General features: G+C 38.6%; 1 protein-coding gene across 5 annotated transcripts in view; it reads right to left on the bottom strand.

The window, feature by feature from the left end:
* The window catches only part of CREBRF (CREB3 regulatory factor), a 60,996-nt gene that overhangs the window by 24,974 nt on the left and 11,734 nt on the right, over positions 1-24,288 (bottom strand). For 3 of the 5 annotated variants that reach the window (XM_078066879.1, XM_036120335.2, XM_078066880.1), the window contains exons 2-7: positions 16,029-16,230; positions 14,033-14,158; positions 11,317-12,403; positions 4,468-4,662; positions 2,833-3,022; positions 1,061-1,134 (exon numbers count right to left, since the gene is read on the bottom strand). In XM_078066879.1, coding sequence (XP_077923005.1) covers positions 1,061-1,134; positions 2,833-3,022; positions 4,468-4,662; positions 11,317-12,403; positions 14,033-14,158; positions 16,029-16,037 — 1,681 coding nt within the window. In that variant the 5' untranslated portion in view covers positions 16,038-16,230. Of the gene's footprint in view, positions 1-1,060; positions 1,135-2,832; positions 3,023-4,467; positions 4,663-11,316; positions 12,404-14,032; positions 14,159-16,028; positions 16,231-19,864; positions 19,887-24,288 lie in introns of those variants that run through there. The other 2 variants (XM_078066881.1, XM_078066883.1) reach the window with 2 other exon arrangements.

Here is a 24,288-nt window from a genome sequence, read left to right as displayed (position 1 = left end):
CTCATTTTACAAGTTGTGAACTTCACAATAGGAAATCCTCTTTCTGCCCTCACAAATGGAAACAAGATAATCAAGATAAAGAATTAAGAAAACTGCACAAAGTTTACTGAGCACCTATGTGCCAGATGTCATGTTGGATTTCAAAAAATTTTTGGAAACAAATAATAACTGATCATTATGCCACTCATCGACTTTCAGATACAACTTAGTCCAAGAGCTGTACAGTGAAGAAGACAATTTTAGAGGCAAAAGAACATATGAACTCTTATGATACCAGGCTTAAAGGATAGTAAGAGAGCAAGGAGGAAAGGAAAGGTAGTTCTTGCTACAGAAGATCAAAACCAGAGCTTTCCAAACTCTAGTGTGCTGTAAAAGGGTTCCAGGTGTTTGAGATACTAATCCTCTCAGCCCATAGGGGCCTCCCCTCCCATGAGCAGCCTACTCTGATAAATTCCAGGATGCCTCAGAGATGATAATTTTTACATGTGCCATGTTGTGAAAGACTGGGAGGTACCGATCTAAACCAACAGTTCCCAAACAAGTGCTAAGATAGTTGCCTAAGAGTAATATAGGGCAGTGTTAAAAATATGGACTCTTGAGTTCTCTGTTCTACTTGAACAGATTCCAATTCATCGGGTCTGGGAACCTGTGAGAAGCCTAGAAATCTGTACTTTGCCATGTACACAGATGATTCTAATGAGCAGTCAAATTTGTAAAACACAGATCTAAATTATCCACTCAGAGATTAAAATAAACACTAGTCACTAAAACTGGCTAACGCAGCAACACAATTGTAAAATGAAGTAGGAGATTATTGTGGTCACAAGTAGACAAGCTCTTTAGGGTAGAGAGATCTGGCATGGGGAGCCACAGATACACTCATTAAAAGGAGAACATGAATGAATAAGAGTGAGTATGTAGCTTACTGAATGAATGAACAAAAAGGAGGCTGGCCTAAAACTTGGCAGGATACAGGGAAAGCAAATAACAAAACCAAAGAAAAAGAGAGTGGTTGGCAAAGTATAGGAGATTAATCAAATTCTTAAAAGTTTAGGTTTACCATATTCTGTGTTGAGGCCCCATAATTTCACTTTATTAGCTTCATACTGGGCTTTTTTCTTTAATCGACAAGCCCTGTGAAAGGAAGGAGCGATTAGTCTACTTCTTTTTTTAAGTGAACATTCAGAATATACTTCTTTTTGCTGCTGTCAAACATTTTCTAATTGCAACCAAAAATCACTGCCTATTGATGTTTATATCAAGGTACTCAGTATCCAAAAAACACACAATATAATCATTAATCCAAAGTGATTTTTGAAAATTTTAGCACACGTCCAAAAATAAAGTTATGACGAATACACTAAAATAGACAAAAACTGACAATACCAAGAAAATGTAAAGTTAAGTGGAACCATCATATGTTGCTAACTGGGATATGAAATACTACATACTGCTACTTTGAAAAAACAGTAATTTTTTTAAAAATTTACTTTATTACTTCAGAAATAGCTACTTTGGTAATTTCTTATAAAGTTAAACATATGCTCCTGGGTATTTACCCAAGAGAAATGCAAACTTATGTTCACACAAACACCTGTAAGTGAATATTTATGGTGGCTTTATTCATAATTGGCAAAAAGTGGAAGCAGCCCCAATGTCCTCATTTGGTGAATGGATAAACTGTAGTATATCCCTACAAAGGAATACCATTCAGCAATAAAAAGGAACATACTACTACTCCACTCAACATGGATCAACATGAATCTCAAATGCATCATGTTAAATCAAAGAAGCCAGACTCAAAAGGCTACATATCATATGATTCCATCTATATGACATTCTAGAAAAGGCAAAACTGTGGGGACAGAAAACAGATCAGTGGTTGGAGGGATTAGGAGTGACAGAAGGGGTTCCCTTTACAAGGAGGCATGAGGAAATTTTTTTAATGGATGATGGAAAATATTATCTTGATTGTGGTGGTGTTTATATGATTGGATATGTCTGTCAAAACCCATAAAAGTGTACCACAGAGGAGCCTGGGTGGCTCAGTTGGTTAAGCAACAGACTCTTGGTTTCAGCTTAGGTCGTGATTTCAGGGTTGTGAGATCGGGCCCCACATCGGGCTCCAATGCTCAACTCAGAGTCGGCTTGGGATTCTCTCTCTCCCTCTGCCCCTCCTGCTTGCACGCACTCTCTCTTCCTCTCTCTCTCTCAAATAAACAAATCTTTTTTAAAAACCCCATAAAAGTGTACATTAAAAGGCATACATTTTACCTCAAGTAAATCATACCGCAATAAAAAAACTGACTTGGGCGCCTGGGTGGCTCCATTGGTTAAGCAACTGCCTTCAGCTCAGGTCATGATCCTGGAGTCCCAGGATCAAGTCCCACATCAGGCTCCCCGCTCAGTGGGGAGTCTGCTTCTCCCTCTGACCCTCTCCCCTCTCATGCTCTCTCTCACTCTCTCTCTCTCTCAAATAAATAAATAAAATCTTTAAAAAAATAAAAAAATAAAAAATAAAAAAACTGACTTACCACAAAACAAAGAAAAAATTAAAGTATGATAAATTTTTTCATTTTTATAATATAATGCACTTGAGTCCATTCATCTCTCCCCTTTAAAAGCATAACACCATCTTTTGGTATTATCAAGCGTAAACAAAGCATAAATACTGTCTTTTATTTTCAAAAGAAAAATTACAATACTCTCATTATAATATTTATAAAAGCATATTTCTGAATAAATGGTTGACGGTTATCTTTAAAAGCTCACTGAAAGTCTAACCTCATCACCTAGACTTTATTTACACAGGTGAACACGAGTAGCATTTACCTGGAAGCCAGCTTATTTTTTTCCTTCCTTGACCTTGGCCGGGCTGTTAAGGGAAGCTCACTGACCGGAGTCAGATCACTAATCACCTTATTCAGTTTCCGTAGTTCATTGCCTATCTGGAGTAGTTTTTTAGGATTTGGAGTCAGGTCTTCTACATCAGTTCTCCGTGACTTCTTTACTGCGTATTTTCCTACAGATGGTTTAAAAGAAATTTAAGTTAGATCGTTTTATTTCACCAAAGATACATTCTACAGGCATATTTTAAAACCACATTTCTCCCTTCCCTCTTTTTTCTTTTTTAGAAGTCTTGGCATGTTTCAGAAGTCTCAGCACAATATGCTAAAAGGGCTAGCCTCCTCTCCTTCTCACCTTGTGCCTGGCAAGAAATTGGGGAAATATGTCACAGCTCCAGTTTTTGCCAAGTCCTTCTCCACCTTAAAGTTTCTAGCCCTGGTATAACAGAATCTTAATTATATGCATGGTGGTAATAAGCATCGCAAACTTCAGGACTGGAGTGCACGTTCACTGCACCCAAAAATCAGGGGTAGGGTAGAATACACACTCAGAAAAGAAATACGAGATTTTACTCAAACCATGATGTTTTGATGCTATGATTGAAAATTTCTCAGACATATACTCTGGTGCTGGACTCAAAAGGCCAACAAATAAGGACTGTCTTTTTTGAAAGCTCTTCTTTGGTTAGTTTGATAAATAACATTACAGAAGACTCGGGGATCTTGCCCTATCACTGCAGGCAAGAGGGATAGCCTGGTCCTCTTAACTACAATATACCAAACAATTTTCCTAGTACTCGCCATGTGCTACCTAAAGCTATTTATTGGACCTGTCTTTTCATTTCTTGTAGAAAACTGATCTGAAGGCAAAAACTGTCTATTCACTAAGAAACAGTAGAGTACAGACTGAGTGCCAGTGGAAAGGCAAATTGAGGTACAAATATACTTCTGATATAATTCCTGTGTCAAAACAAAATTGCTTAGCAACTTACATCTGTAGCACGAGAGATTACTAAAACTGTTCACTGAGTGCCAAAATTACTAGCGCCCTCCCCCTTTTCAGTACAGATTTTGGATCATACAAAATAAAAGAAATTCTACTTAATTACATCTTCCTAGGTTCACAACTGTAAACTTCGCCTGCCTAAGATTATAAGCTTCTCCCAACTCCTATCATTCAACTCCTCTCTCCATTTCTTTTTTCTACAATTATTCCCTTTCCTCTCCCTCCTCTTTTCTTCCCACCTCCATTTGATTCCAATCTCCCTATTTACATTTCAGCCTGGAGACTAGACAAGAATGGAAGAGAAAGATGCTGGAGCCCATTCCCTTTCTCCCCAACCCTTCTGGTTTACTGCAACTGTGGCAGGTCAAGAATCAATCAGCAGTCTCCTGGTCACTCGTTTCTGCACAGAGCTTCCTCTCTGTTTAGGTGATGGCTCTCACCACCGGTAAATGCTATTTGTGAGTATCTCTGCAGTGATAACAAATATAGCAGCTCTACTGTTCCTCTCTCCACTTCGCTAGTAAGGGCTGAATATGTAGGTACACTGAGTAAACATTATGGTTTACGATCTCTATTTAAAATGACACGAAATGTTTGACCACAATTCCCTCTTACCATGATGTAAGCCATTTTTCTGATACATATTACTTGGCAAGGTGTCTCGGTTCCATTCAGATGGCCTTAGCATCCTCTCTTGCTGTGACGGGGTGAGCTGTTCACTATACTCCCAGAAGTACCTTCTTTTACCTCTCTTCCGAGAGGATATTGAAGTCATCTCCTTCAAGTCTTCCACAGAATCATTTTCATAGCCTTAAAAAATAAAAAAAAAAAAGGAAAGAAATTGGGGATGGGGGGGCTTAAGTTCCATAAATTTCAATAAAGCAATCAGGGCAAATAAAAAGATCTCTTCTATTTGTCACTTGATATATTTCCTTTCATCTGAAAACATCACTGGCATGTCAAAGATAAAATGACATTTAATATGGAACTCTCTAACTCATAAAATATTCAGAGACTAATAAACATAGGTAACTATACTGTTTATTCTCCTTATAGTTCTCTTTGGTTCATATAAGTTAGTGTGTGACATCCTTTTTTTGTATCTTTACATAGGCTCTCATTGAGAGAATAATGAAATATAGCTCCAGGAATGTCAAATGTACCATTAGATCATGATACTAAGACCCCACACTGTGATTTTAAATGCCTTCCTCCTAAAATGTATGCATCCAGAACATTCCCAGACAGACAGGTGTGTGCATTTCTATGATGGTATCTTACCGGCCAGAATTTTGTGAGGCAGTAGTGCTTTTCTGCCTACCTCCCACCCTACCCCTTTGGTAAAAGTACAAAAACGAGAGTTCTCGCACAGTCTCTCAAATAAAAACATATATGCTTAGTCTAATATTTTACTGGAAGCAATCTGCATTTACTTCACTTAAGAAGTTATTTTCCTTACTAATGGGGAGTTTCAGAAAATACTTAATTATGAGTTGCTAAAACTGTTGGTCAGACCTCACGGAGGATGACCTACAAATCTAAAATACCCTCAGAGAATGCCCATCTTAGTATACTCCACATCATTACTGCTATGCACATGGGGGAATGGAGACGGGCCCCATGTAGGACGTATGTAACACTAAGGTGGCCAGGAAAATTTGGGTAGCACTGGCCAAGCAAAATGACCACTGTGTCTCCTAAAAACATGACTTCTCTGGAACTGACACTAAGAAAGTGAGGACATCTGCAAGTTTTGGAAAAAAGAATTTCAGAATTTTAGCAGGTTTTCTTCAGATTAAGAATCAATCAAAAATATGGCTCCATTTATATGACATTCTGGAAAGGGCAAAACTGTAGGCAAAACTAGAAAGTGGTTGCCAGGAGTTGGGGGTGGAGGGAGGGGCTGACTCTAAAGGAACATAAGGTGGGGGCACCTGGGGGGCTCAGTCTGTTAAGCGTCTGCCTTTGGCTCAGGTCATGATCCCAGGGTCCTGGGATCAAGCCCTGCATCAGGCTCCCTGCTCTGCGAGGAGTCTGCTTCTCCCTCTCCCTCTGCTGTTCCTCTCCCTGCTTGTGTGCTGTTTCTCTCTCTGTCAAATAAATAAATAAAATCTTTTAAAAATAATAAAGGAACACAAGGGAAATTTAGGGGGTGATCAAACTCTTCTGTATCTTGATGGTGGTAGTGGTTACCAGCACTACATGCACTTGTCAAAATTCACAGAAGTTTACACTTAAAGAAGGGCGAATTTCATACTTATTTATTATACTTCAATAAACATGACCTTTTAAAAAAGAATCAATTTGGAGACCAGAATGATTTCAGGGCAACAATCAAGAGAAGCTTCTGTAGCACTGCTGGTATTAACAGCATTAAAGTGCACATGTGGTAGTTTAAAACAATATGGCAAGGAGTGTGACAGTGAACTTTAGAGTTCCTTATTAAGAAATGATGCACGAGGGGCGCCTGGGTGGCTCAGTCGTTAAGCGTCTGCCTTTGGCTCAGGTCATGATCCCAGGGTCCTGGGATCGAGCCCCGCATCGGGCTCCCTGCTCAGCGGGAAGCCTGCTTCTCCCTCTCCCACTCCCCCTGCTTGTGTTCCCTCTCTCGCTGTCTCTCTATCAAATAATTAAATAAAATCTTAAAAAAGAAAAAAAAAAAAAAAAAGAAATGATGCACGAGTCACACAATCATTTCTAGAAGTTTGATTTTTAAAAATTGTTAGATACATAAAGCAATGACTTTGGCCTATTTATTTGTGCCAATGTGACACTTCAAATTAAGGATTTCATCTTGTTCCAGTGATCAACCTAGCTTTGGGAAAGATGCAAGGGCCACATAGTGCCACCAGAAATGGCGTTTTCGAATCACCTGGCTCCACCAGGCCAAGAAATACTGGCTTGAAGAAACTACTGGCTCACAGAGATTAACCTAGTATGGCTGGGAACACCTCAACACAGGCAGATGGACCAACAAAACACTCCCAACTTCCCAACAATGTTAAGAACTGGTGTTCCACACACACACACACACACACACACACACAAACAAAAACCCCAAAAAACAAACCAACCAACCAAAACAGAAACAGACTGACAAATACAAAAAACAAACCATATACAGGATTCAGAGGGGGAAAATAGGTAAAGGGGACTAAGAGGTATAAATTTCCAGTTACAAAGTAAGTCAGTCATGGGATATAAAGTACAACTTAGGGAATAATCAATAATATTGTAATAATTTTGTATGGTGACAGATGGTAACTAGATTTAATGTGCGGGTCATTTTGTAATGTATATAAATATTGAATCACTATATTATACATTGAAAGTAATATTATATACCAACTATATTTTAATTTAAAATAAATAAAAATTTAAAAAATAAGTAAAAAAACAAAAACAAAACCCCAACTCTTTGTATGGTGGCAGACAGTAACTAGACTTATCATGGGGATCATGTTGTAATGTATAAAAGTATCAAATCATTATGATGCACACCTGAAACTAAGAGGATATTGTAGGTCAATTATAGTTCAATAAAAGAATAAGAAATCTACCCTAACCCAAAGCATAAAGGAAACTTTTTCATATATAGCTTCCTCAGACATCCCATCCATCTGACAATTTATTTGATATTCTCCCCTATTTAGCAACTCTCCTCAGGTGGCGTGGATTTCTGGCAAAACACTGTCCTTCTCATTTAATGTACTTACATATTTCACTTACAGATATTTCATTCGAGACTTCTAAGAGCCCAATAAAAAAGGTGTTATTAACCCCATTTACAAAAAGAAACATGCTCACGGAGGCTTTAAGTGATTTGGCAGAGTTGGAACTGACTCAAGTCCCATGACTCAAGGAGTCTAGCTCCTATTGGGCTTCTTCACTTTTCCTGTACCCACCTAAATGGTCTAAATGGATTTTTCTTTACATATATCCCATGTTAAATTCAAAGAATAATAAAGATTTTTATTTCTTCCATCCCACTCTAATTAGTTACCAGTTTTATTTATTTATATATGTTCAGCCTTTTCCAAAAAAGCATTTAAGGGCCATCAGTTCTCTTTGACCTAATATTTTAACATTTTCTAATAACATACACCATAAATTCACCATAACACACATAAACACAGTCATACGCACACAATGGGTTTCTTTAAGATGGCCACTTTTCAATACAGAGACCACTATGAGCAAGTAGAATGCAGAAAAATTATTATTCCCAGATCACTGGTCTAGCATTTAAGGTAATTAAATATCTCTCAAAGTATGTTCTAAGGAACACGATTATCTTAAGATATGCCTTCATCCCCAAGTGAGTTCTGTGGTCAAATAAGGTTTAAGAAACTCTCATCCTGCATCTCTCTCTTGCCAAGTCACACTACACACAAGTAGATTAAAAGACGAAGAAATCAGGGGTGCCTGGGTGGCTCAGTCGTTAAGCGTCTGCCTTCGGTTCAGGTCATGATCTCAGGGTCCTGGGATCGAGCCCCGCATCGGGCTCCCTGCTCGGCGGGAAGCCTGCTTCTCCCTCTCCCACTTCCCCTGCTTGTGTTCCTGCTCTTGCTATCTCTCTCTGTCAAATAAATAAAATCTTTAAAAAAAAAGAAAGACTAAATCATAACAATAAATAAACCCACTCAACTCTAAGTTCCATCAAGACAAGGGTCATGTCTGTTTTGTTCATCTCTGGATAGGCAATATCTAATACACACAGTGCCTAAAACAAATGTAGGCACTCAAATTTTTTTCTTTTAAGAAATCAATTATTTGTTTAATGCAACATTTCCCATGAAGCCTTTTCCCTTTTCTTTTCATTTGCTGGACCACCATACTGATCTAACTCATTCCTTCCTGACATGATTATCAAATGGAAGTCAAAAAGGCTACATTTATTGTGTAAAATTCTAACCACACATCTCTGGTTAGTGCAGACTACTGGTAAAGTCAATCGTGAAAATGTTTAGTATGGATTACAAAATAAACTTTCATTCTGGGGGCCCAATTCTTAGTATTACAACCATGTAATCCCAATGACCCCAAACAGTCATAGCCTGTCCACAGAATAGGCTCTATTAAAACTTGGGAGCAAGGCCAGAGTAGGGACTGAAACTCCATTTTACACCTTTCCTGGAGCTTTGTAGGCTCAGGCACTGTTGTAGCCAACTGCCAAGAAACAGCATCAAGGGAGCTAGTCATCACAAAAGGGCCTTTGTAAACTGCTGCAAATTAAACCAATCAACCCACTCTAAAACTAGCACTCTGAAGAAACTATAACTATCCACTTTTCTGCTTCAAAGAATTTCTTCTGCTTCTCACCAATAATTCACTTTTGCATTCCTGAAGTCACTTGTTTAGCTCTTTCTTCCAAGAAAAAGGGAAATTTTCATTAGCAAATGTGAATAAAGCCCAAATAATACCACAAAATAGTGTTGATTTTGTGGTTAAATCATGTCATTCATTAACATTTGTGAGAACTGTCCAAGTAATACTAACCAAAAAGGCTTTACTTCAAGTCAACTGGAAGTGAGTGAATTAAATGCCATCCAAACATTTAGCATTGTTAAACAGACCCAAGAGGAGCGTTTTACCCAGCCAATGCATCTCTGTTTCAAAGTAGTGTTGGTTAACACCAACAAGCTCACAAATCAGGATTCTTCCATAGGAGACAAGGCAAGAGAATGGGGCATGACAGGACAACACCAACTATAACACTGGTCCCCCCTCCCTATGAGTGTCAAAAGGTTGACAAAATGGAATTGAGGGTCAACTTACTAACTGATCTCTCTTCACAGACCTATTCATCTCTCAACACATTTATCCAGGTAAAAACACATTAAAAGATAAAGGATGAATTTAAAGTGCAGTTGAAAGCTAAAGAAAAGCAAAACTACAACCACAAGTAGGGTAGACAGTACAGTCTTTGGTGATAGCAGGATTTACTGACTCCCTCTGATTTACATGTTCCTTTAAGCACCTACTGGGAAAAGTATCTCTTTCTCTACACTTTCCATTTCCCTTAGTTACTACCCATCTCCCCTGTCTCACCCTTCCCCTACCCTCCTACCTTGGTCCTAAACATGGAACTCAAAGCAAAAAGGCTGATCGGTCAGACATGGAAGACTACTCATAGATAGCACTCTGGTCTTCCCATGGGAGGGAGCTATATAACTTAACACTGGCTACAAAGACAACTTTCCCTGAAACTTTTAAAACCGATTTTTTAAAGATTTTTAAGTAATCTCTACACCTAACGTGGGGCTTGAACTCACAACCCTGAGATCAAGAGTCACATGCTCTACCAACTGAGCCAGCCAAGTGCCCCTCAAAGCAAATTTTATTTATTTGTTGACAGAAAAATGTTACTGCTCAGTAGAAAAAATAATTGTTCTATCTAGACTATGCAGAGTTCTAAAGTAAACCAAAAAAAGGCATAAGCCCTTTTCCTCCATATTAAAGTACTTTTCCTTACTTGAAACTTAACCCGAGTCAAACAACTTGGTTGTATCAAATACACAAATCTAAGCATTTGTGTAACAGAAAGATTTCACTAAAGGAAAATCTTTCAGCAATAATAGTGCTTCACCAGCTACTATTGTACCATCTACCATGGCTTAAAAACTCTTCTGAAAATTAAATACCAATCTTTATACTGCCAGAAATTCCAGCAATTGTGTAACAAAAGGGCTTTCTTTGACAATTTCTAAGGTTTTAAAAATAACTTAGTTTTTTTATGTACAAGTTACAGCATCAACATTATTTTTGAAGAAAATAACTTTTGCTTAAATTTGAAGATCTTCACTTCTTTGTGCATTTTAAACTGTGTGCTACTTGGCAATACCATTTTCATAAATACTGCACAAGCCAACAGTGGCAACAGCCCAAGCATGTAAATGCTGAATGAAGTGAACCAGTTCCCACAGGTTTCATTTTCTTTCTCCCTTTTATTTATATGTGCTGTATATAAATAAAGCAGAGTATCCTTTATGCTCATTAAATTATAGCACAGATTTTTCTTAAATGGAAAAATACCGTGTGAATGAAAGATGGGACAGACACAAAGAAAACGCTCTTTTTTACATTATTCATTAAGTAGGCCTTCTTGGTTTTAAGCATGAGTAATATAAACCATCATTACTTGGTTTACCATTGTGGGCACTCCTAACTTGCCTCAACTATAATAGAGGGGGACATGTACATAAATAGGAATATGTTTAAATCAATCAATTCTTGGCATCTTTGCATAGCTGCTCAAGGGAGTAACAAATTAGGTCCCTTAACATAAGATAAATTAAGAAGAAGCCCTCGAAGAATCAGCCTATGAATCACTATATGAGCAAAAGTGATTATTTTAGAACTGCCTGAATAGAAAAAAAGCAATTACAAACTAAGACAAAGAAAACATCCATATCTCAAAATAGGAAAAAGGTCAGTTTGGTAAGCCTCCAAGCATTACCATACCTGGCTCAGAGAAAGTGTCACTAATATCATCATCTTTGTCATCTTCATAATCCTCTTCCTCCTCTTCCTCCTCTTCGTTTTCAGAAAGTTCGTGCTCACTACCAAATCCTTCATCATGGTCCTCATCATCAACATCCTCCTCGTCTTCCTCATCATCTTCAGGACTGCATTTGGTTGGCTGTTCACCCAAGTTGTCAGAGACAAAAAGGGAGTAATTGTGCTCTTCTTTTTTCTGGGATGAATCTGAGACCAATGTGCTGGCAGAAAGGCTGCTACTCTCTCCTGCTGCAATGGACCCAGGACCCTCCTGGGACAGGGGACTGAGCAATAGTTCCTGGGTTTCTTTAAAAGGCAAAGCTGGAGTGGCATGACCCTGAAGAGGCTCCATCCCTTTTTTCTCGGGTCTCTTTGCTACTGCACCACAGTAGCAGGTATTCTCCTTTGCTGCATCTGCGTGAATCTGGCTCAACAAGGGCCGGCTCTGCTGCACTGGGTTGATCTTTACCTTTGCCTTTTTTACATAGTCTTTACATTCAACATGAAAGTTCACCTTGTCATTATGATACATGTTGGTCTTCACCATGATCTGTGTGCTTGAAGTGGGTTTACTTGCTTTTTGGACACAGTCTGACAAAGGGACCTCAGCCTGAAGAGTTTTAGAAGAACACACAGGGGCAGCTGCTCTGCTTGAGATCTTTTTACTAGGGAATGAAGAAGGCAAGGGATTTTGTTTGACACTGAAAAGTGAATCAGGGTAATAAAGGGAATCGGAAACAGACTGAGAGTCCTCACTATTAAGCTGGGCCAAAGTTGGAGTTTTACTTATGACCTCTTCATCTTGGTAAGGGCTAGAAAAGTCATCAAGACCCAAGTAATCCACTTCTTTTGTTCCCCAGATGTCACAGCTGGTTAGTTTGGTGTACTTTGTTAAGTCTTCACAGTATGTATCCCACTGTTCCCAGTTTGAGGTTAAAGCACCCTCATTATCCAGGACATCTGTGAAAGACTCCAGATTTTCAATGTCTTTGCAGTCCTCCAAAGAAAGGAAGTTGTCTCTAGGATTCTGCTGATAGTTCATCTCTCTATCCTGAGAAAAGTTTAAAAAAAATCACACACCATATTTTAGGAAAGAAATATTCACCTCCATCCTCACATCCATGTACCAAATTGATAAATCAGTACTTGACCTCTGGTCTGTTTTATTTTAAGATAAAGGCTATTTACATGTCACTTTACCAGTCCATGTAATATCATTTCCCTGGGCAAGGAAAAAAAAGGGAAAATATGCCCCTTTAGAGGCTTAGGTATGGTATAAATATCAAGGGCTCTTGAACTTTACTATAAACACTCTTCCTGAAAAAGGTTTACATTTCCTGATATTTGACTTAGAAGGATTTGGGGATCTCCTCTGAAACAAGCTTCAATTACAAAGCAAATAATGAAGACCTTACCTTCATCACAGAAGAATTTGTCTTCTTAAGCGAGAACTGAAATATAGAGGCAAAGTGCAAACCAAAGAAGAGCTGAAATTCCACCACAGAAGGATAAGATCTTTGGTAAGACCTTGTTAACAACGCTTGGGCATGGGGACTACAATACTCCTCACGAGTGTGATACTCCTCATGAATAGAGATAGGATTTTAAAAATATGTTAGTGAGACTATGCAGCCACTAAAAAGAATGCAGTTAAAGTCTAATGTACTAGCATGAGAGGCTGCTCACCAGATGTCTGTACATTAAAAGGATTAAGTTACAGAATACTGTATCTATGAATGTGTCATCCAATTTAAAATACTCATGTATTTATATATGAACAGAAAAACTGCTAGTAATACTTATCTTTGGGGAAAAGGGTTAGAAGGTGGAGGTTCAGGAAGGACACGAGGACATTTTCGGTTTGTTTTGACTTTTCCATTTGTTTGGGGCCTTTCTTGTTTTGCTTTTGCTTATGGGTGTGTGTCTCTGTGTTCTAAGAGCTTTAAGGAAGTACAGTTTGCAGACCGCAAAATTCACCTGTATTAAGTGTACAATTCAATGATTTTTTAGTAAATTAACAGATTTGTATATTTAGTTTTGCATTCATGTTGCTTAAGCTGTATGTAATTAAATTCTTCTTAGGAATCTTATTTACCTCAAGAATAAGTGATAAGTATACCACTTGGAATTGCTATTTTTACCTCGTATTCTCTGTGTCATATGCTTTGCTTAATGTTATCATTCTTAAATATCCCAGTTGAAGAGTCCTTTAGCAGTTAGGCATAACAAAAAAGACAGCTTCCCATCCTCATCATCAAAAACTGGACTTGAATATATTTAGATAAACTCTCCTCTTATTATTTTCTTTTATGTGTGTGTGCATGTATTTATATAAAAATAACAATTATTTTTATAGTCATAGGCATATTTTAAAATTCCAGTATAATTAACATATAGTGTTATATTAGTTTTAAGTGTGCAATATAGTGATCCAACAATTCTACACATTACTCAGTACTCTTAATCCCCTTCACCTGTTTCACCCATCCCCTCATCCACCTCCGCTGCTCTTACTATTTTCAATGGGTTCATACAGCCTTCTAAAATTACTAGACTGACAGTCACAAGAATCAAAATTGACATCCTTTTTTCTGTTCAGGCATTCATAAATAAAAAAAACTATACCACAACATTTTTACCCCAAATCAATTAAAGCAGAATCCAAGAAAATGTTACTTACCAGTTCATACATGAAATCTGGATCTGAACTGTTTGCTAAGAGATCTGTGCTCATGAGAGTCTGTTCTGAAAAGGTGTGGCTTCGAAAGGCATCCCCAAAAGGCGGATCCATTCCGCTTACACTAGGCTACAACAGAGTGATTTTAACTTTAGAAAGTTAAAGACTACTGCAAGACCACTCCAAGACCAATTTATTACACGCAACTCCCACACCTACTAACTTATTAGTTTCACAACAATTCTGTATATTTTCTACCCTTTAGCACATTTGAGAGATTAAACTAGCATTAAACTGTGAACTTAAATTAGGAAAATAATGAAGATGCATTAAAAATAGAAAAAGAAATAGTGGCAACTGTTAATAATACCTAACTTCCAAAAATTAAAGCTTATTTAGCCACTAGAATCAGCATTCACTACCCTAATGAGTACTTTTATTCGGCTATAGAACATTTCTTCAAATGCACCTCTAACAACATTCCCTCTTCTATCTCTCATTCTGTAGTCCTAAGTGAGTCCAGTGTCTTATTTCCCCAAACAATCTGGAAGACAATCTGGGCACCTTTAGTGCAACCAATGCCTCCAGGAATGTGGTGATGAAGACAGGATCAGTCAAATATCCAAAAATCTTACTGGTGAGACCAGAAACTTGGGCATGAGCTCAGTAGTCTTAATCCTGATCCCAGAAAAGGGTACAATTCATTCTGTAATAAATAAGGGAAAAGAGACTTGGCACCCAGAGTTGATGCTCCTTCTTTTCTCTCCATCCCACTTTTCCATTTCAACATCTATATAAATCACTCCAGAGGGAAGTCAGGGCCTACACTCCTAAAGCAGCCCAAATAAGTGAAAGGCCTTCCTCTGAAATCTAAACTGGATGAAGGAAGAGGATGTGAAAGAATAAAAATTCCCTCTTTGCCTTTTTGTTCTTAGTCTGCAAGTTTTTGCTGAAACTTTAAAAAAATTCTATTAGTCTATTTGCTTACATTTCTCTATTCATCTACCTTCCACCTACCACAAAGTGGCCTTCTTACATGCTCTCCTCTCATGTTTTTCTTTACTGGTACTTCCCAATCCAGTCTTTTCTTTCTCTAATTTTCCCCAACCCTTCCAAGCTGCAAGCTCAAAATAACTGTTATAGCTCTAACTTCAAGTATTCCACAAGTAACAAATTAAACTCTGAATGGGAAAGAACTCCAAATCAGTACATGCAGTCCACTTGGCCCAGAGATTGGGGTGGAGCTCGGCCACTGGTCTTCTTAATATCAGCTCGCTTTCTTTGCCTCTGAGCCACTGGAGAATCCCACAAGTTGCTTATTTTCTGTGCTCAAGGCATAATTCTGCTTGGCCCTACCTGAAGCCACTTAAGAGTCCCTACCCTCTCCTTATTTCTAGGTTTCTCCTCAGCACTGAACCCAAAGAGAGAAAGGGGTAAGAGCTAACCACTGGAGGAGGACAGGAAGAAGTCTGGATGTGCAGTGGGGACACACAGAGCTTCTTTTATTATTTCAGAGATTGCCTCAAACCAGGACTGATCAATTCAAAGTAGTTACCATAATATAAATAGATCTGATCATTCTCAATAATTTTTTATGAGTATATGTGTATGTATGAAAGAGAGAAATGTTGAAATCTCTCACCATTTCCTCTTAACTACTTTTAAATTCAAAAGGCATAAATGGAAAGGAATAACTGGGAAACAAGAAGTAGACAAGGAGATGGACGTGGGCTTTCTGTGGCAGATTAATTTTCAGGGGAGTTGGGTGAGCCCACCTACAGCCAGCAGATCTGTCCCCCTTCTAACCAACTTTTCATTCACCATGTTTCCCGTGTCAAGCTCATTAAATTTCAAAGCTGTAGCAAAGGAGGAAATAGAAAATGTCTTAAAATGGGAGTTTGTCAAGTTGTGTTAAGATTCAGAGAACTTACAGAACCAAGAATACTGGCTTTCTGCAGTGGGAAAATATAAAACTTTGCACCTACTCTGTATGATTTACCTGAGGCATTTCCAAGCCCAGATCCTGTGAGTCCGATCCCAAACTTTTTTTTTTCCTCGTTTGTAAATTCTTTTCCAGCTTTACTTTTAATTTCACGATCAAAGACGATTTTCACAATAAATGGCAGGTTTTCCCAGAATGTCTTCAATTCAAATGCTTGGATCACTGCTTTTTATTTATTTTTTAATAGTTCTGTGTGAATCTGTCAAACAACAACACAAAGTAACTTCACTGAGCACCATTAAAAACAAGTTGACCTTTCAAAAATGACATTAACAAAGAACACTTTAAAGGAGTCTTATAGTTGCAATCTCAAGAATTTGGTCATTTCTTAGTACTGACTATCCTGAAATTCACCATTCCTCTCTTTGTTTCTAAAAAAGGATAGGTCAATAACTAATTGGCAACATTAAAAAAAAGACAACAACAACGCCCTGACAAAATTAACTGAGGCCTATCTTTTCCTGAAACACATCTGAAAGATCTACTGTATCTAATGTTTAAAGTAAAGCTCCCATTCACTTTATGTTCTGTATGAGAAAATATGTCACAACATTTAATTCCATCTATTGTATAATCATTACTGTAAAATTAATCTACATTTTATATCTCTTATAAATCTGCAAGAAGAGTAATGAATACATAAAAGTCAACAATGGAGGTTGCCTGGGTGGCTCAGTCAGTTAAGCGTCTGCCTTTGGCTCAGGTCATGATCCCAGAGTCCTGGGATCGAGTCCCCATAGGGCTCCTTGCTCAGTGGGGAGCCTGCTTCTCCCTCTGCCTGCTGCTGCCCCAGCTTGTGCTCTCTCTCTCCGACAAATAAATAAGATCTTAAAAAAAAAAAAAAGCTGTTAAAAAAAAAATTATTCCAGTAAGTTTTTAACATGTTTATGCTGGGGGGAAATAGGAAAATACCCTGCAGAGGGGTTGCAAGGGTTAAATAATGATTGCAAATCACCTGGCAGAGAGTCTTAACTGTGGTAGACCCTTAAATTTAAATGTTAATTCCCTTTTCCCTCCTCTGTGAAGGCCTCAATTAAGGGGGTCTAAACAGCTATACCCACTTCATCATCTTTTCCTACATCAGTGGTCCTCAAAGTGTGATCCCAAGACCAGAAGCATCAGCATCAACTTGGATTGTGTTACAACTGCAAAATTTGGGGCTCCAGCCCAGACCAACTAAAGCAGAAACTCTGGGAGTGTTTCTCCCAGTTATGTGTTTTAACAAGCGCTCTAGGCGATTCTGACTCTCCCTAAAATTTGAGAACCACTGTCCTGCACTCAACACCTTGCTGTCATTCAGTCTAGTTGCAATATCCTTTCTTAGATTGAACCAATTTAAGCTGAGCTGCTCCATACTTAACACATCTGGAGTAGAGGGTTAGAGTGGTACATTACATCAATTTCAAAGGCCTCTGCAGAACAAGTAAGAGACTGTCAACCAGAGATTCAATAGCTGTTCCACTTAATTTAGTAAAAATTGACAACCATTTGTATTTCCTGGATCTTTGCTGGGCTCTCCCCTCTGGCGGGCTATCATTCCTACCTTGCTGTTTCTAGCCTAGGAAACACCATTAAGTGCCCAGCCTGGGCGTACGAACAGAATTAACTATGCATTTCAATCCCATGCTACAGTCTAGGCTCCTGACAAAAGGCCAGTTCTGGTCCAGTTCCTCCTTATGTGGCCTCATGCCTTGATCCTACTGCTGATATATAATCTCAGTCCTAATTCTTCCCTTGATTCCTGTGAGAAACAAGGTCAGTTGCCCTTTCTTTTTTTTCTTTCTTTCTTTTCTTTCTCTTTCCCTTCCTTCCTTCCTTCTTGGGGTGGGGAGGGGCAGAGGGAGAAGGAGAGAGAGAATCTTAGCGATGCGGGGCTTGATCTCACAACCCTGAGATCATGACCTGAGCCGAAATCCAGAGTTGGTTGCTTAACTGACTGAGCCATCTGGGCACCCTGATCAGCTGCCTTTTCCAGACCTGTTACTTCCAACTCCAAAAAGGTGTATGATTCAAGTGATGCATTCAATGAAGTGGGTCAGTATAATCCTGGTCTACAACCTGGATCTGGGAGAAAAGTGTGATATTCTCTAAAATCTTAAGTTTACCCTTACTAAGCAACAGGGCTGAAGACTCGAGAAAAGATTAAGTTCTATTAAACAAATACTTATTGCCATCAACTAAAGACACCATCTACCAACAGCTTGGTTTATCAGGGAAAACCGTGGACAAAAAAGGGCTAAGTTCTAGTTGCAGCTCTCATTTGCAAACTATATAACACTGGGTAGGTCAATCTTTCTAAGCCTCTTTCTCATTTCTAGAAAGAAAACAATACTACTAATAATACTAGTTTCCTAGCCACCGAATCTTCTAAGCCATAAAACCATAAAATACAAATGCAAATAGAGGTAACCTCACTTTTTGAAGTTCATGTTACACCACTTCGGTTTTACAAAGACCTACACTGGTACCTGTTTTTGCTAACTGAAGGAAATCCAAAGAGGATTTGTGTTTTTGTGAAAATAGTGTTAAGCGTTTGTTGTCCACTGGGCCCTTACAGAGGCAGAACACAACCCAAGCACAGCAGCAGGTACCCCGCCCAGCTCCTTCCCCAGGAACCACTCAGCATCTCAGTACCAAGTTGCCACAGTTCTGAACTGTGTCTGTGAACATCTGTGCTTTATCTCGATTTATTTTGTGCATGCATTAGCAAGATGTATCCTAAGGTATCAGAAAATCCTATGAGAGGTTATTTTCTAGGCCTGGGAATGCTCAAAAATTTTCCACATAATTAATGGTAAGTGCTTCTCCACTTTACGCCATTTCAGCTTACGAAAGGTTTCATAGGAGCACTCTACTTTTGCATAGCAGGAGAAACTTTTTTTTTTAATTTTATTTAAACACTTGACATCAAAACTAGGTTGTCAATGCAGTTAGCAAAAAGAGCACTTGTTTGGAGAACTTGACAGGAGATCTGGAATCCAGTTTTGATCCCATAATTAAAACTAAGCAGTCTTGGGGCGCCTGAGTGGCTCAGTCGGTTAAGCGTCTGCCTTCGGCTCAGGTCATGATCCCAGGGTCCTGGGATCGAGCCCCGCATCGGGCTCCCTGCTCTGTGGGAAGCCTGCTTCTCCCTCTCCCGCTTCCCCGCTTGTGTTCCCTCTCTCTCTGTCTCTCTGTCAAATGAATAAATAAAATCTTTAAAAAAAAAAAATAAAAAATAAAAAATAAAACTAAGCAGTCTTATGAATCTGAGCAAGTTATTTAAATTTATGCCTTAGCACCCCACTGAGGAATGACAATTATTCTCCTTTAACTATAACAGGGATGTTATGAGAATTTAATGAGATATTAAATTAGGATATACTAATAAAATAAATCTGAAAGGTGATTATTATCAACAGGTATATTTTGCCAATGCTTTCCTTTGTTCCACAGCTAGTCCATCTCAGAAACTTAACATTTGTGACAGCTACTGGCAGCAAGGCTGAATGTTTTAAAGACACCATTTCCCAAAGAGAGGGTACCCATTAAGAGTTGAGCACATCCTCCTGGGATAGTTAAAGGTCCTTAGTTGCTTTTCCCAGTCTTTCAGTAGCAGCAAATAGGAAGGGTGAAGGGCCAATTTTACCCCAAGCAGTAGAAGGTCTTTTCATTCTCTGAAACTAATGACCCAAGGTCACAACCAATTATCTTTATCCCCATGGTTTTGCACCCATCTTCCAAAATTCTTGGTACCATTCCAAACATTTATTGTGAAACGACCATGAACAACAAAATTCACCACCCAAAAGTGGAAAGAAAAGAAAAAATAATAAAGGTTCTACAGTAATTACCATTACACAGAATCTTCCATAATGATACACTGCTCCCAAATCATCTCCTATACCAGGGAGCCATATACAAAGGGTATATTGATGTTTAGATGGCCAAATAACAAAAGGAAGGTGTAACAACTTGCTCTTCAGGATGCCTTCACACTTCTTTGGGCTTAAGAATACCCATATTTTACTCATAGCTTTGATATTAAAGTTATGTACATTAAAAGCAATGGTCTAATTTCCCAATGTGTAACCTAAGAAATATTTGTTCCAAGGAATGTTAAATGGTTATTCAATAAAAGGGTTATGAGGTTTGAAAAACACCACATTAAATAAAACTGATACATTGACTCTATGTAGGGCTTCTTGCAAACTTTAAGGTGCTAGGTACTAATGTGCATTGTAAATCACCAATAGGTGACTAGAGCAGATACCATTTCCCAAACTTACTTGATCCTAAAGTCCTCTACCCTGCCCTCAAGCAGACCAAGACTAGTGTTATTAAAAACGACGACAAAAAACCCACAACACCCTAAAGGAAAGGCTAAATCAACTTCCTAGTTAGGAATTCCTTTTTTTTCCCCCAAAGATTCTTATTTACTTGAGAGAGAAAGCACACAGAAGGAGAGGGAGAGGGAGAAGCAGACTCCCTGCTGAGCAGAGAGCCTGACACAGGACCCTATCCCAGGACAACTGAGCCACCCAGGCACCCCATGAATTCCTTTTTTTTGCAGCTCTGGCTCATCAGTTCTCAATACAGTTTTATGGGTTTTTCAAGGGAAAGAAGACTGTTGTCCATCAGAAATATTTGCCAACAGATTTTCTGTACCTGGGCTCATTCAAAACTATTCAACAACAGCTCCTAGGCACAGGAAAATACTCTATTAACAGAAAACTAGCTCTCTGAAGCAATGTGATGGGGGTTCAGGGCAGGCTGCCCCAATATGCCGCCCTCACATATTATTTTTAATTGAAGTTACTCAAGAAAGAGCTAGTGCAAGAAAGACACTCTTCCTCTGTCCCCCTGAAAGTAAGAAATAAATTTCCCCATGTGAGAGGTACCCTCCCTGCACCTGGAAGATAGAAAGCATCCTTACTGCCAGAGATAGGCAATTCAGGGCCAATAAGGCTATATAAATAAACCTTATTTCTTCATTAATTTGCTACCCTAAGCCCAAACATCTTTGTGAACTCTTAACAGATTTATTGTTTCTTTGTCTAAAAGGTATAAAAGTTGCCTGCTTTGGTCACTTCTTTGAATCTCGTATTTTGATGAGCTCCCATACATATAAAATTAAAATTTGTTTTTCTTCTGTTCATCTGTCTTGTGTCAATTTATTTATATCAGACCAGCCAAAGAACCTAGAACCTAGAAGGGAAGAGAGGAAAAGCTTTCCTCTCCTACAAATGATATGGAGCAAATGACTGATTTATGAGCAGTAATGGTATCACTTGAAGATGGCCACGGTTCAATATCTTTCATAGCTTTTTTTTTTTTTTTTTAACCAGGTCCTACCCTGGTTTTTTTGGTTCTCTACTTGAAAATATGTTGAGGCTTACTATGTACATTAGGCAAGGCAAAAGGTGAAGTAAGGTAAATCACCAATAGGTAAGGCCAAAGGACTTTTACCAAAAGCTCATCCCTGGGACTGCTTAAACCACTAATCCAAACTTTGAAAGCCAAACCCAAGAGCTGACTGGAGTGCCAGGCAGCCTACACACATCCAAGAGCCCCTAAATTTTGCCTCTTCTGAATCTGAGGGTTTCAGCTGATTCCTGAGAGTCCATATATTTTTCAAAGGTTGAAAAATATAAACCAATATAAATGAAAATGTCTTATGAAAAAGCAGATACTATATATATGATGGCCCAAATCCCTACACCTCCCCTTTTACATGCCACTGGCTTAGGGCACTGTTCCCTTTTAGTTGACTCAAGGGAACTGGCTCCTCACAATAGTAAGTAGCACTTTTGAGTCATCCAACATTCATCAGAGTAGATGTTAAAAAGTTTTTTGACACACCCATTAGGATGGTTATTATCCAAAAAATGAAAAATAACAAGTTGAGGATATTGAGGAGGATATGGAAAAACTGGAACCCTTGTGCAATGCTAGTAGGAATGCAAAGTGGTGCAACTGGGAATCTTTAGCAGTTCCACACAAAGTCAAACATGGAATTACCATATGATCCAGCAATTCCACATCTGGATATATACCCAAAAGAACTGAAAGCAGGGACTCAAACAGATACATACACACCCATATTCACAGCTACGTTATTCACAAGAGTCAAAAGGCGGAAACAACCCTAGTGGCCATCAACAGATGAATGGATAAACAAAATATAGTAATTCATACAATGGAACATTATTCAGCCATAAAAAGGAATGAAATTCTGATCATGGATGAACCTTAAAAACATTACACTGAGTGAAATAAACCAGATACAAAAGGACAAATATTACATAATCCCACTTATATGAGGTACAAGAATAGGCAAACTCATGGAACAGAAAGTAGAATAGAGGTTACCAGACGCCGGGAGAGTTATTCTTTAGTGGGCAGAGTTTCTGTCTAGGATGAGGAAAATGTTCTAGAAATAGTTACACAAGATTGTCAATGTACTTAATGCCACTGAACTGTACATTTAAAAATGGTTTAAATGGAAAAATTTGTTTTACAATGAAAAGTATTTTAAAAAATTTTTGAGGTAAGAAACTCCAACACATTTATACCGTTATATAATTCATATACTATGGTTTATTTTGTTCTTTCCTAATCTTTGCTGGTTCATGCTCATCCTTTCTTTCATGTGTGCAGAGTTCCTGGGTTCTCTCTCTATTGTCTTTAAACTGTACCAGATCCACAGTTCTAAGATGTGGTAACTGTCCTGACCCTCTAACTTAAATAAGTTATTTCCCCTGAGGCTTAATCCCCAAGTAAAGATGAAAAAAAGGGAAGAGAGGGGAGGGAAGGGATGAAGGACCACTGACTTGATAATTTAGGTTTATACATCATGTATATATAGCCCATGAGGTTCCCGTTTGGCAAGAAAGACAGTTTATGAGTTTGCCCAAGCTCCTTAGCAGACCAGGACCCGTCAGCCACATTCCATCCATCCTGCCATACTTCATATGTCCCACTCAACAATTCCTTTCCTTCTGAAAACTGTGCAGCAAAATAGTAAGCAAAATAGTTCTACTGTACAAAATAGTTCTTCAGATGTTTACTGAATCAAGCCACTACCTGTTTCATGGCACAGCAGAAATCAGAGATCCGCAAATTCCCAAACCACTGAGGAAGCATATGCTGCTCACACAAGGAACACACTGGGTGAATGGTGGAGGCCACGTTCTCCCTTAAGTATGTAATATAAATCCTGTGAACACAACTTCAGGTGAATCGCTATTCTCTACCCTTCAACAGCAGTTCTCTGGACTCCAAAATATAGAAGACAAGTAAGTACACTTCAAACTAGATGATTATAGTTTATGTCTGGAATTATTAGCAAAAGACCCCCATTATTTATTTTCCAAACCCTGTGGCTGCTGGTCTTGAAGAAAAGAGGAGGCTGAAGAGAAAGAAGACATATCTTTTCCCTCAGATTGGGTGGGAAAAGATCATTTTCCTAGCCAAACAGTACTCATCATGACCCTATAAGCAGATACGATCCTTTTACCATACCACTTTGTGGACTCTTTATCCCTGGGTCAATACAATAGTCCCTTTTTATCCTCACACTCAGAGAGTTTTAAAAATATGGGGGTTGAGTTAGGTTTGCCACATCTAATTAAACAAAATAATTTCATTTTACTAAGAATCCTGAGGAGCTAAGAAAAGATACTGAATCTCAAAAATCTCTCTCCTTAGAATGCAATCTTGGAGGAAGACACAAGACCTCTGAGAATTTTATTCCATTCCTTTCCAAAGATTTCTGCCGAACTTTAATCTTTCGCCTACAGAGAAACATATAAGAGACTTAGTTAAAACCCTTTGGGAACGGGGGCGCCTAGGTGGCTCAGTCGGTTAAGCAGCTGCCTTCGGCTTAGGTCATGATCCCAGCGTCCTGGGATCAAGTCCCGCATTGGGCCCCCTGCTCAGCGGACAGCCTGCTTCTCCCTCTCCCTCTGCCTGCCTCTCTGCCTACTTGTACTCTCTCTCTCTCTGTCAAATAAATAAATAAAATCTTTAAAAAAAAAAAACCCTTTGGGAATGAAAAAGAAAGACCATTAAAATAGGAGTCTGGATCAATGTGAGCTGAACAGGAAGAGCTACTTCTTATTTCTGAAAACTATCAATTACAAGATATTAAGGGCTTTCTGCAGCATTGATACATGTCAATTAAGTTGTTCAGAGCACAAGAGTAAGAGCATGGGACAGTTTTGGACAGAACCAAAGAATGTATTTCTAACCCCAGTCACATTTGGTTACCACTAGC

The sequence above is a fragment of the Halichoerus grypus genome, chromosome 2 (assembly GCF_964656455.1).
Source record: "Halichoerus grypus chromosome 2, mHalGry1.hap1.1, whole genome shotgun sequence".
Taxonomy (NCBI): domain Eukaryota; kingdom Metazoa; phylum Chordata; class Mammalia; order Carnivora; family Phocidae; genus Halichoerus; species Halichoerus grypus.
Note: the sequence above shows the minus strand (reverse complement) of the source record. Positions and strands in the feature narration are given on the sequence as shown.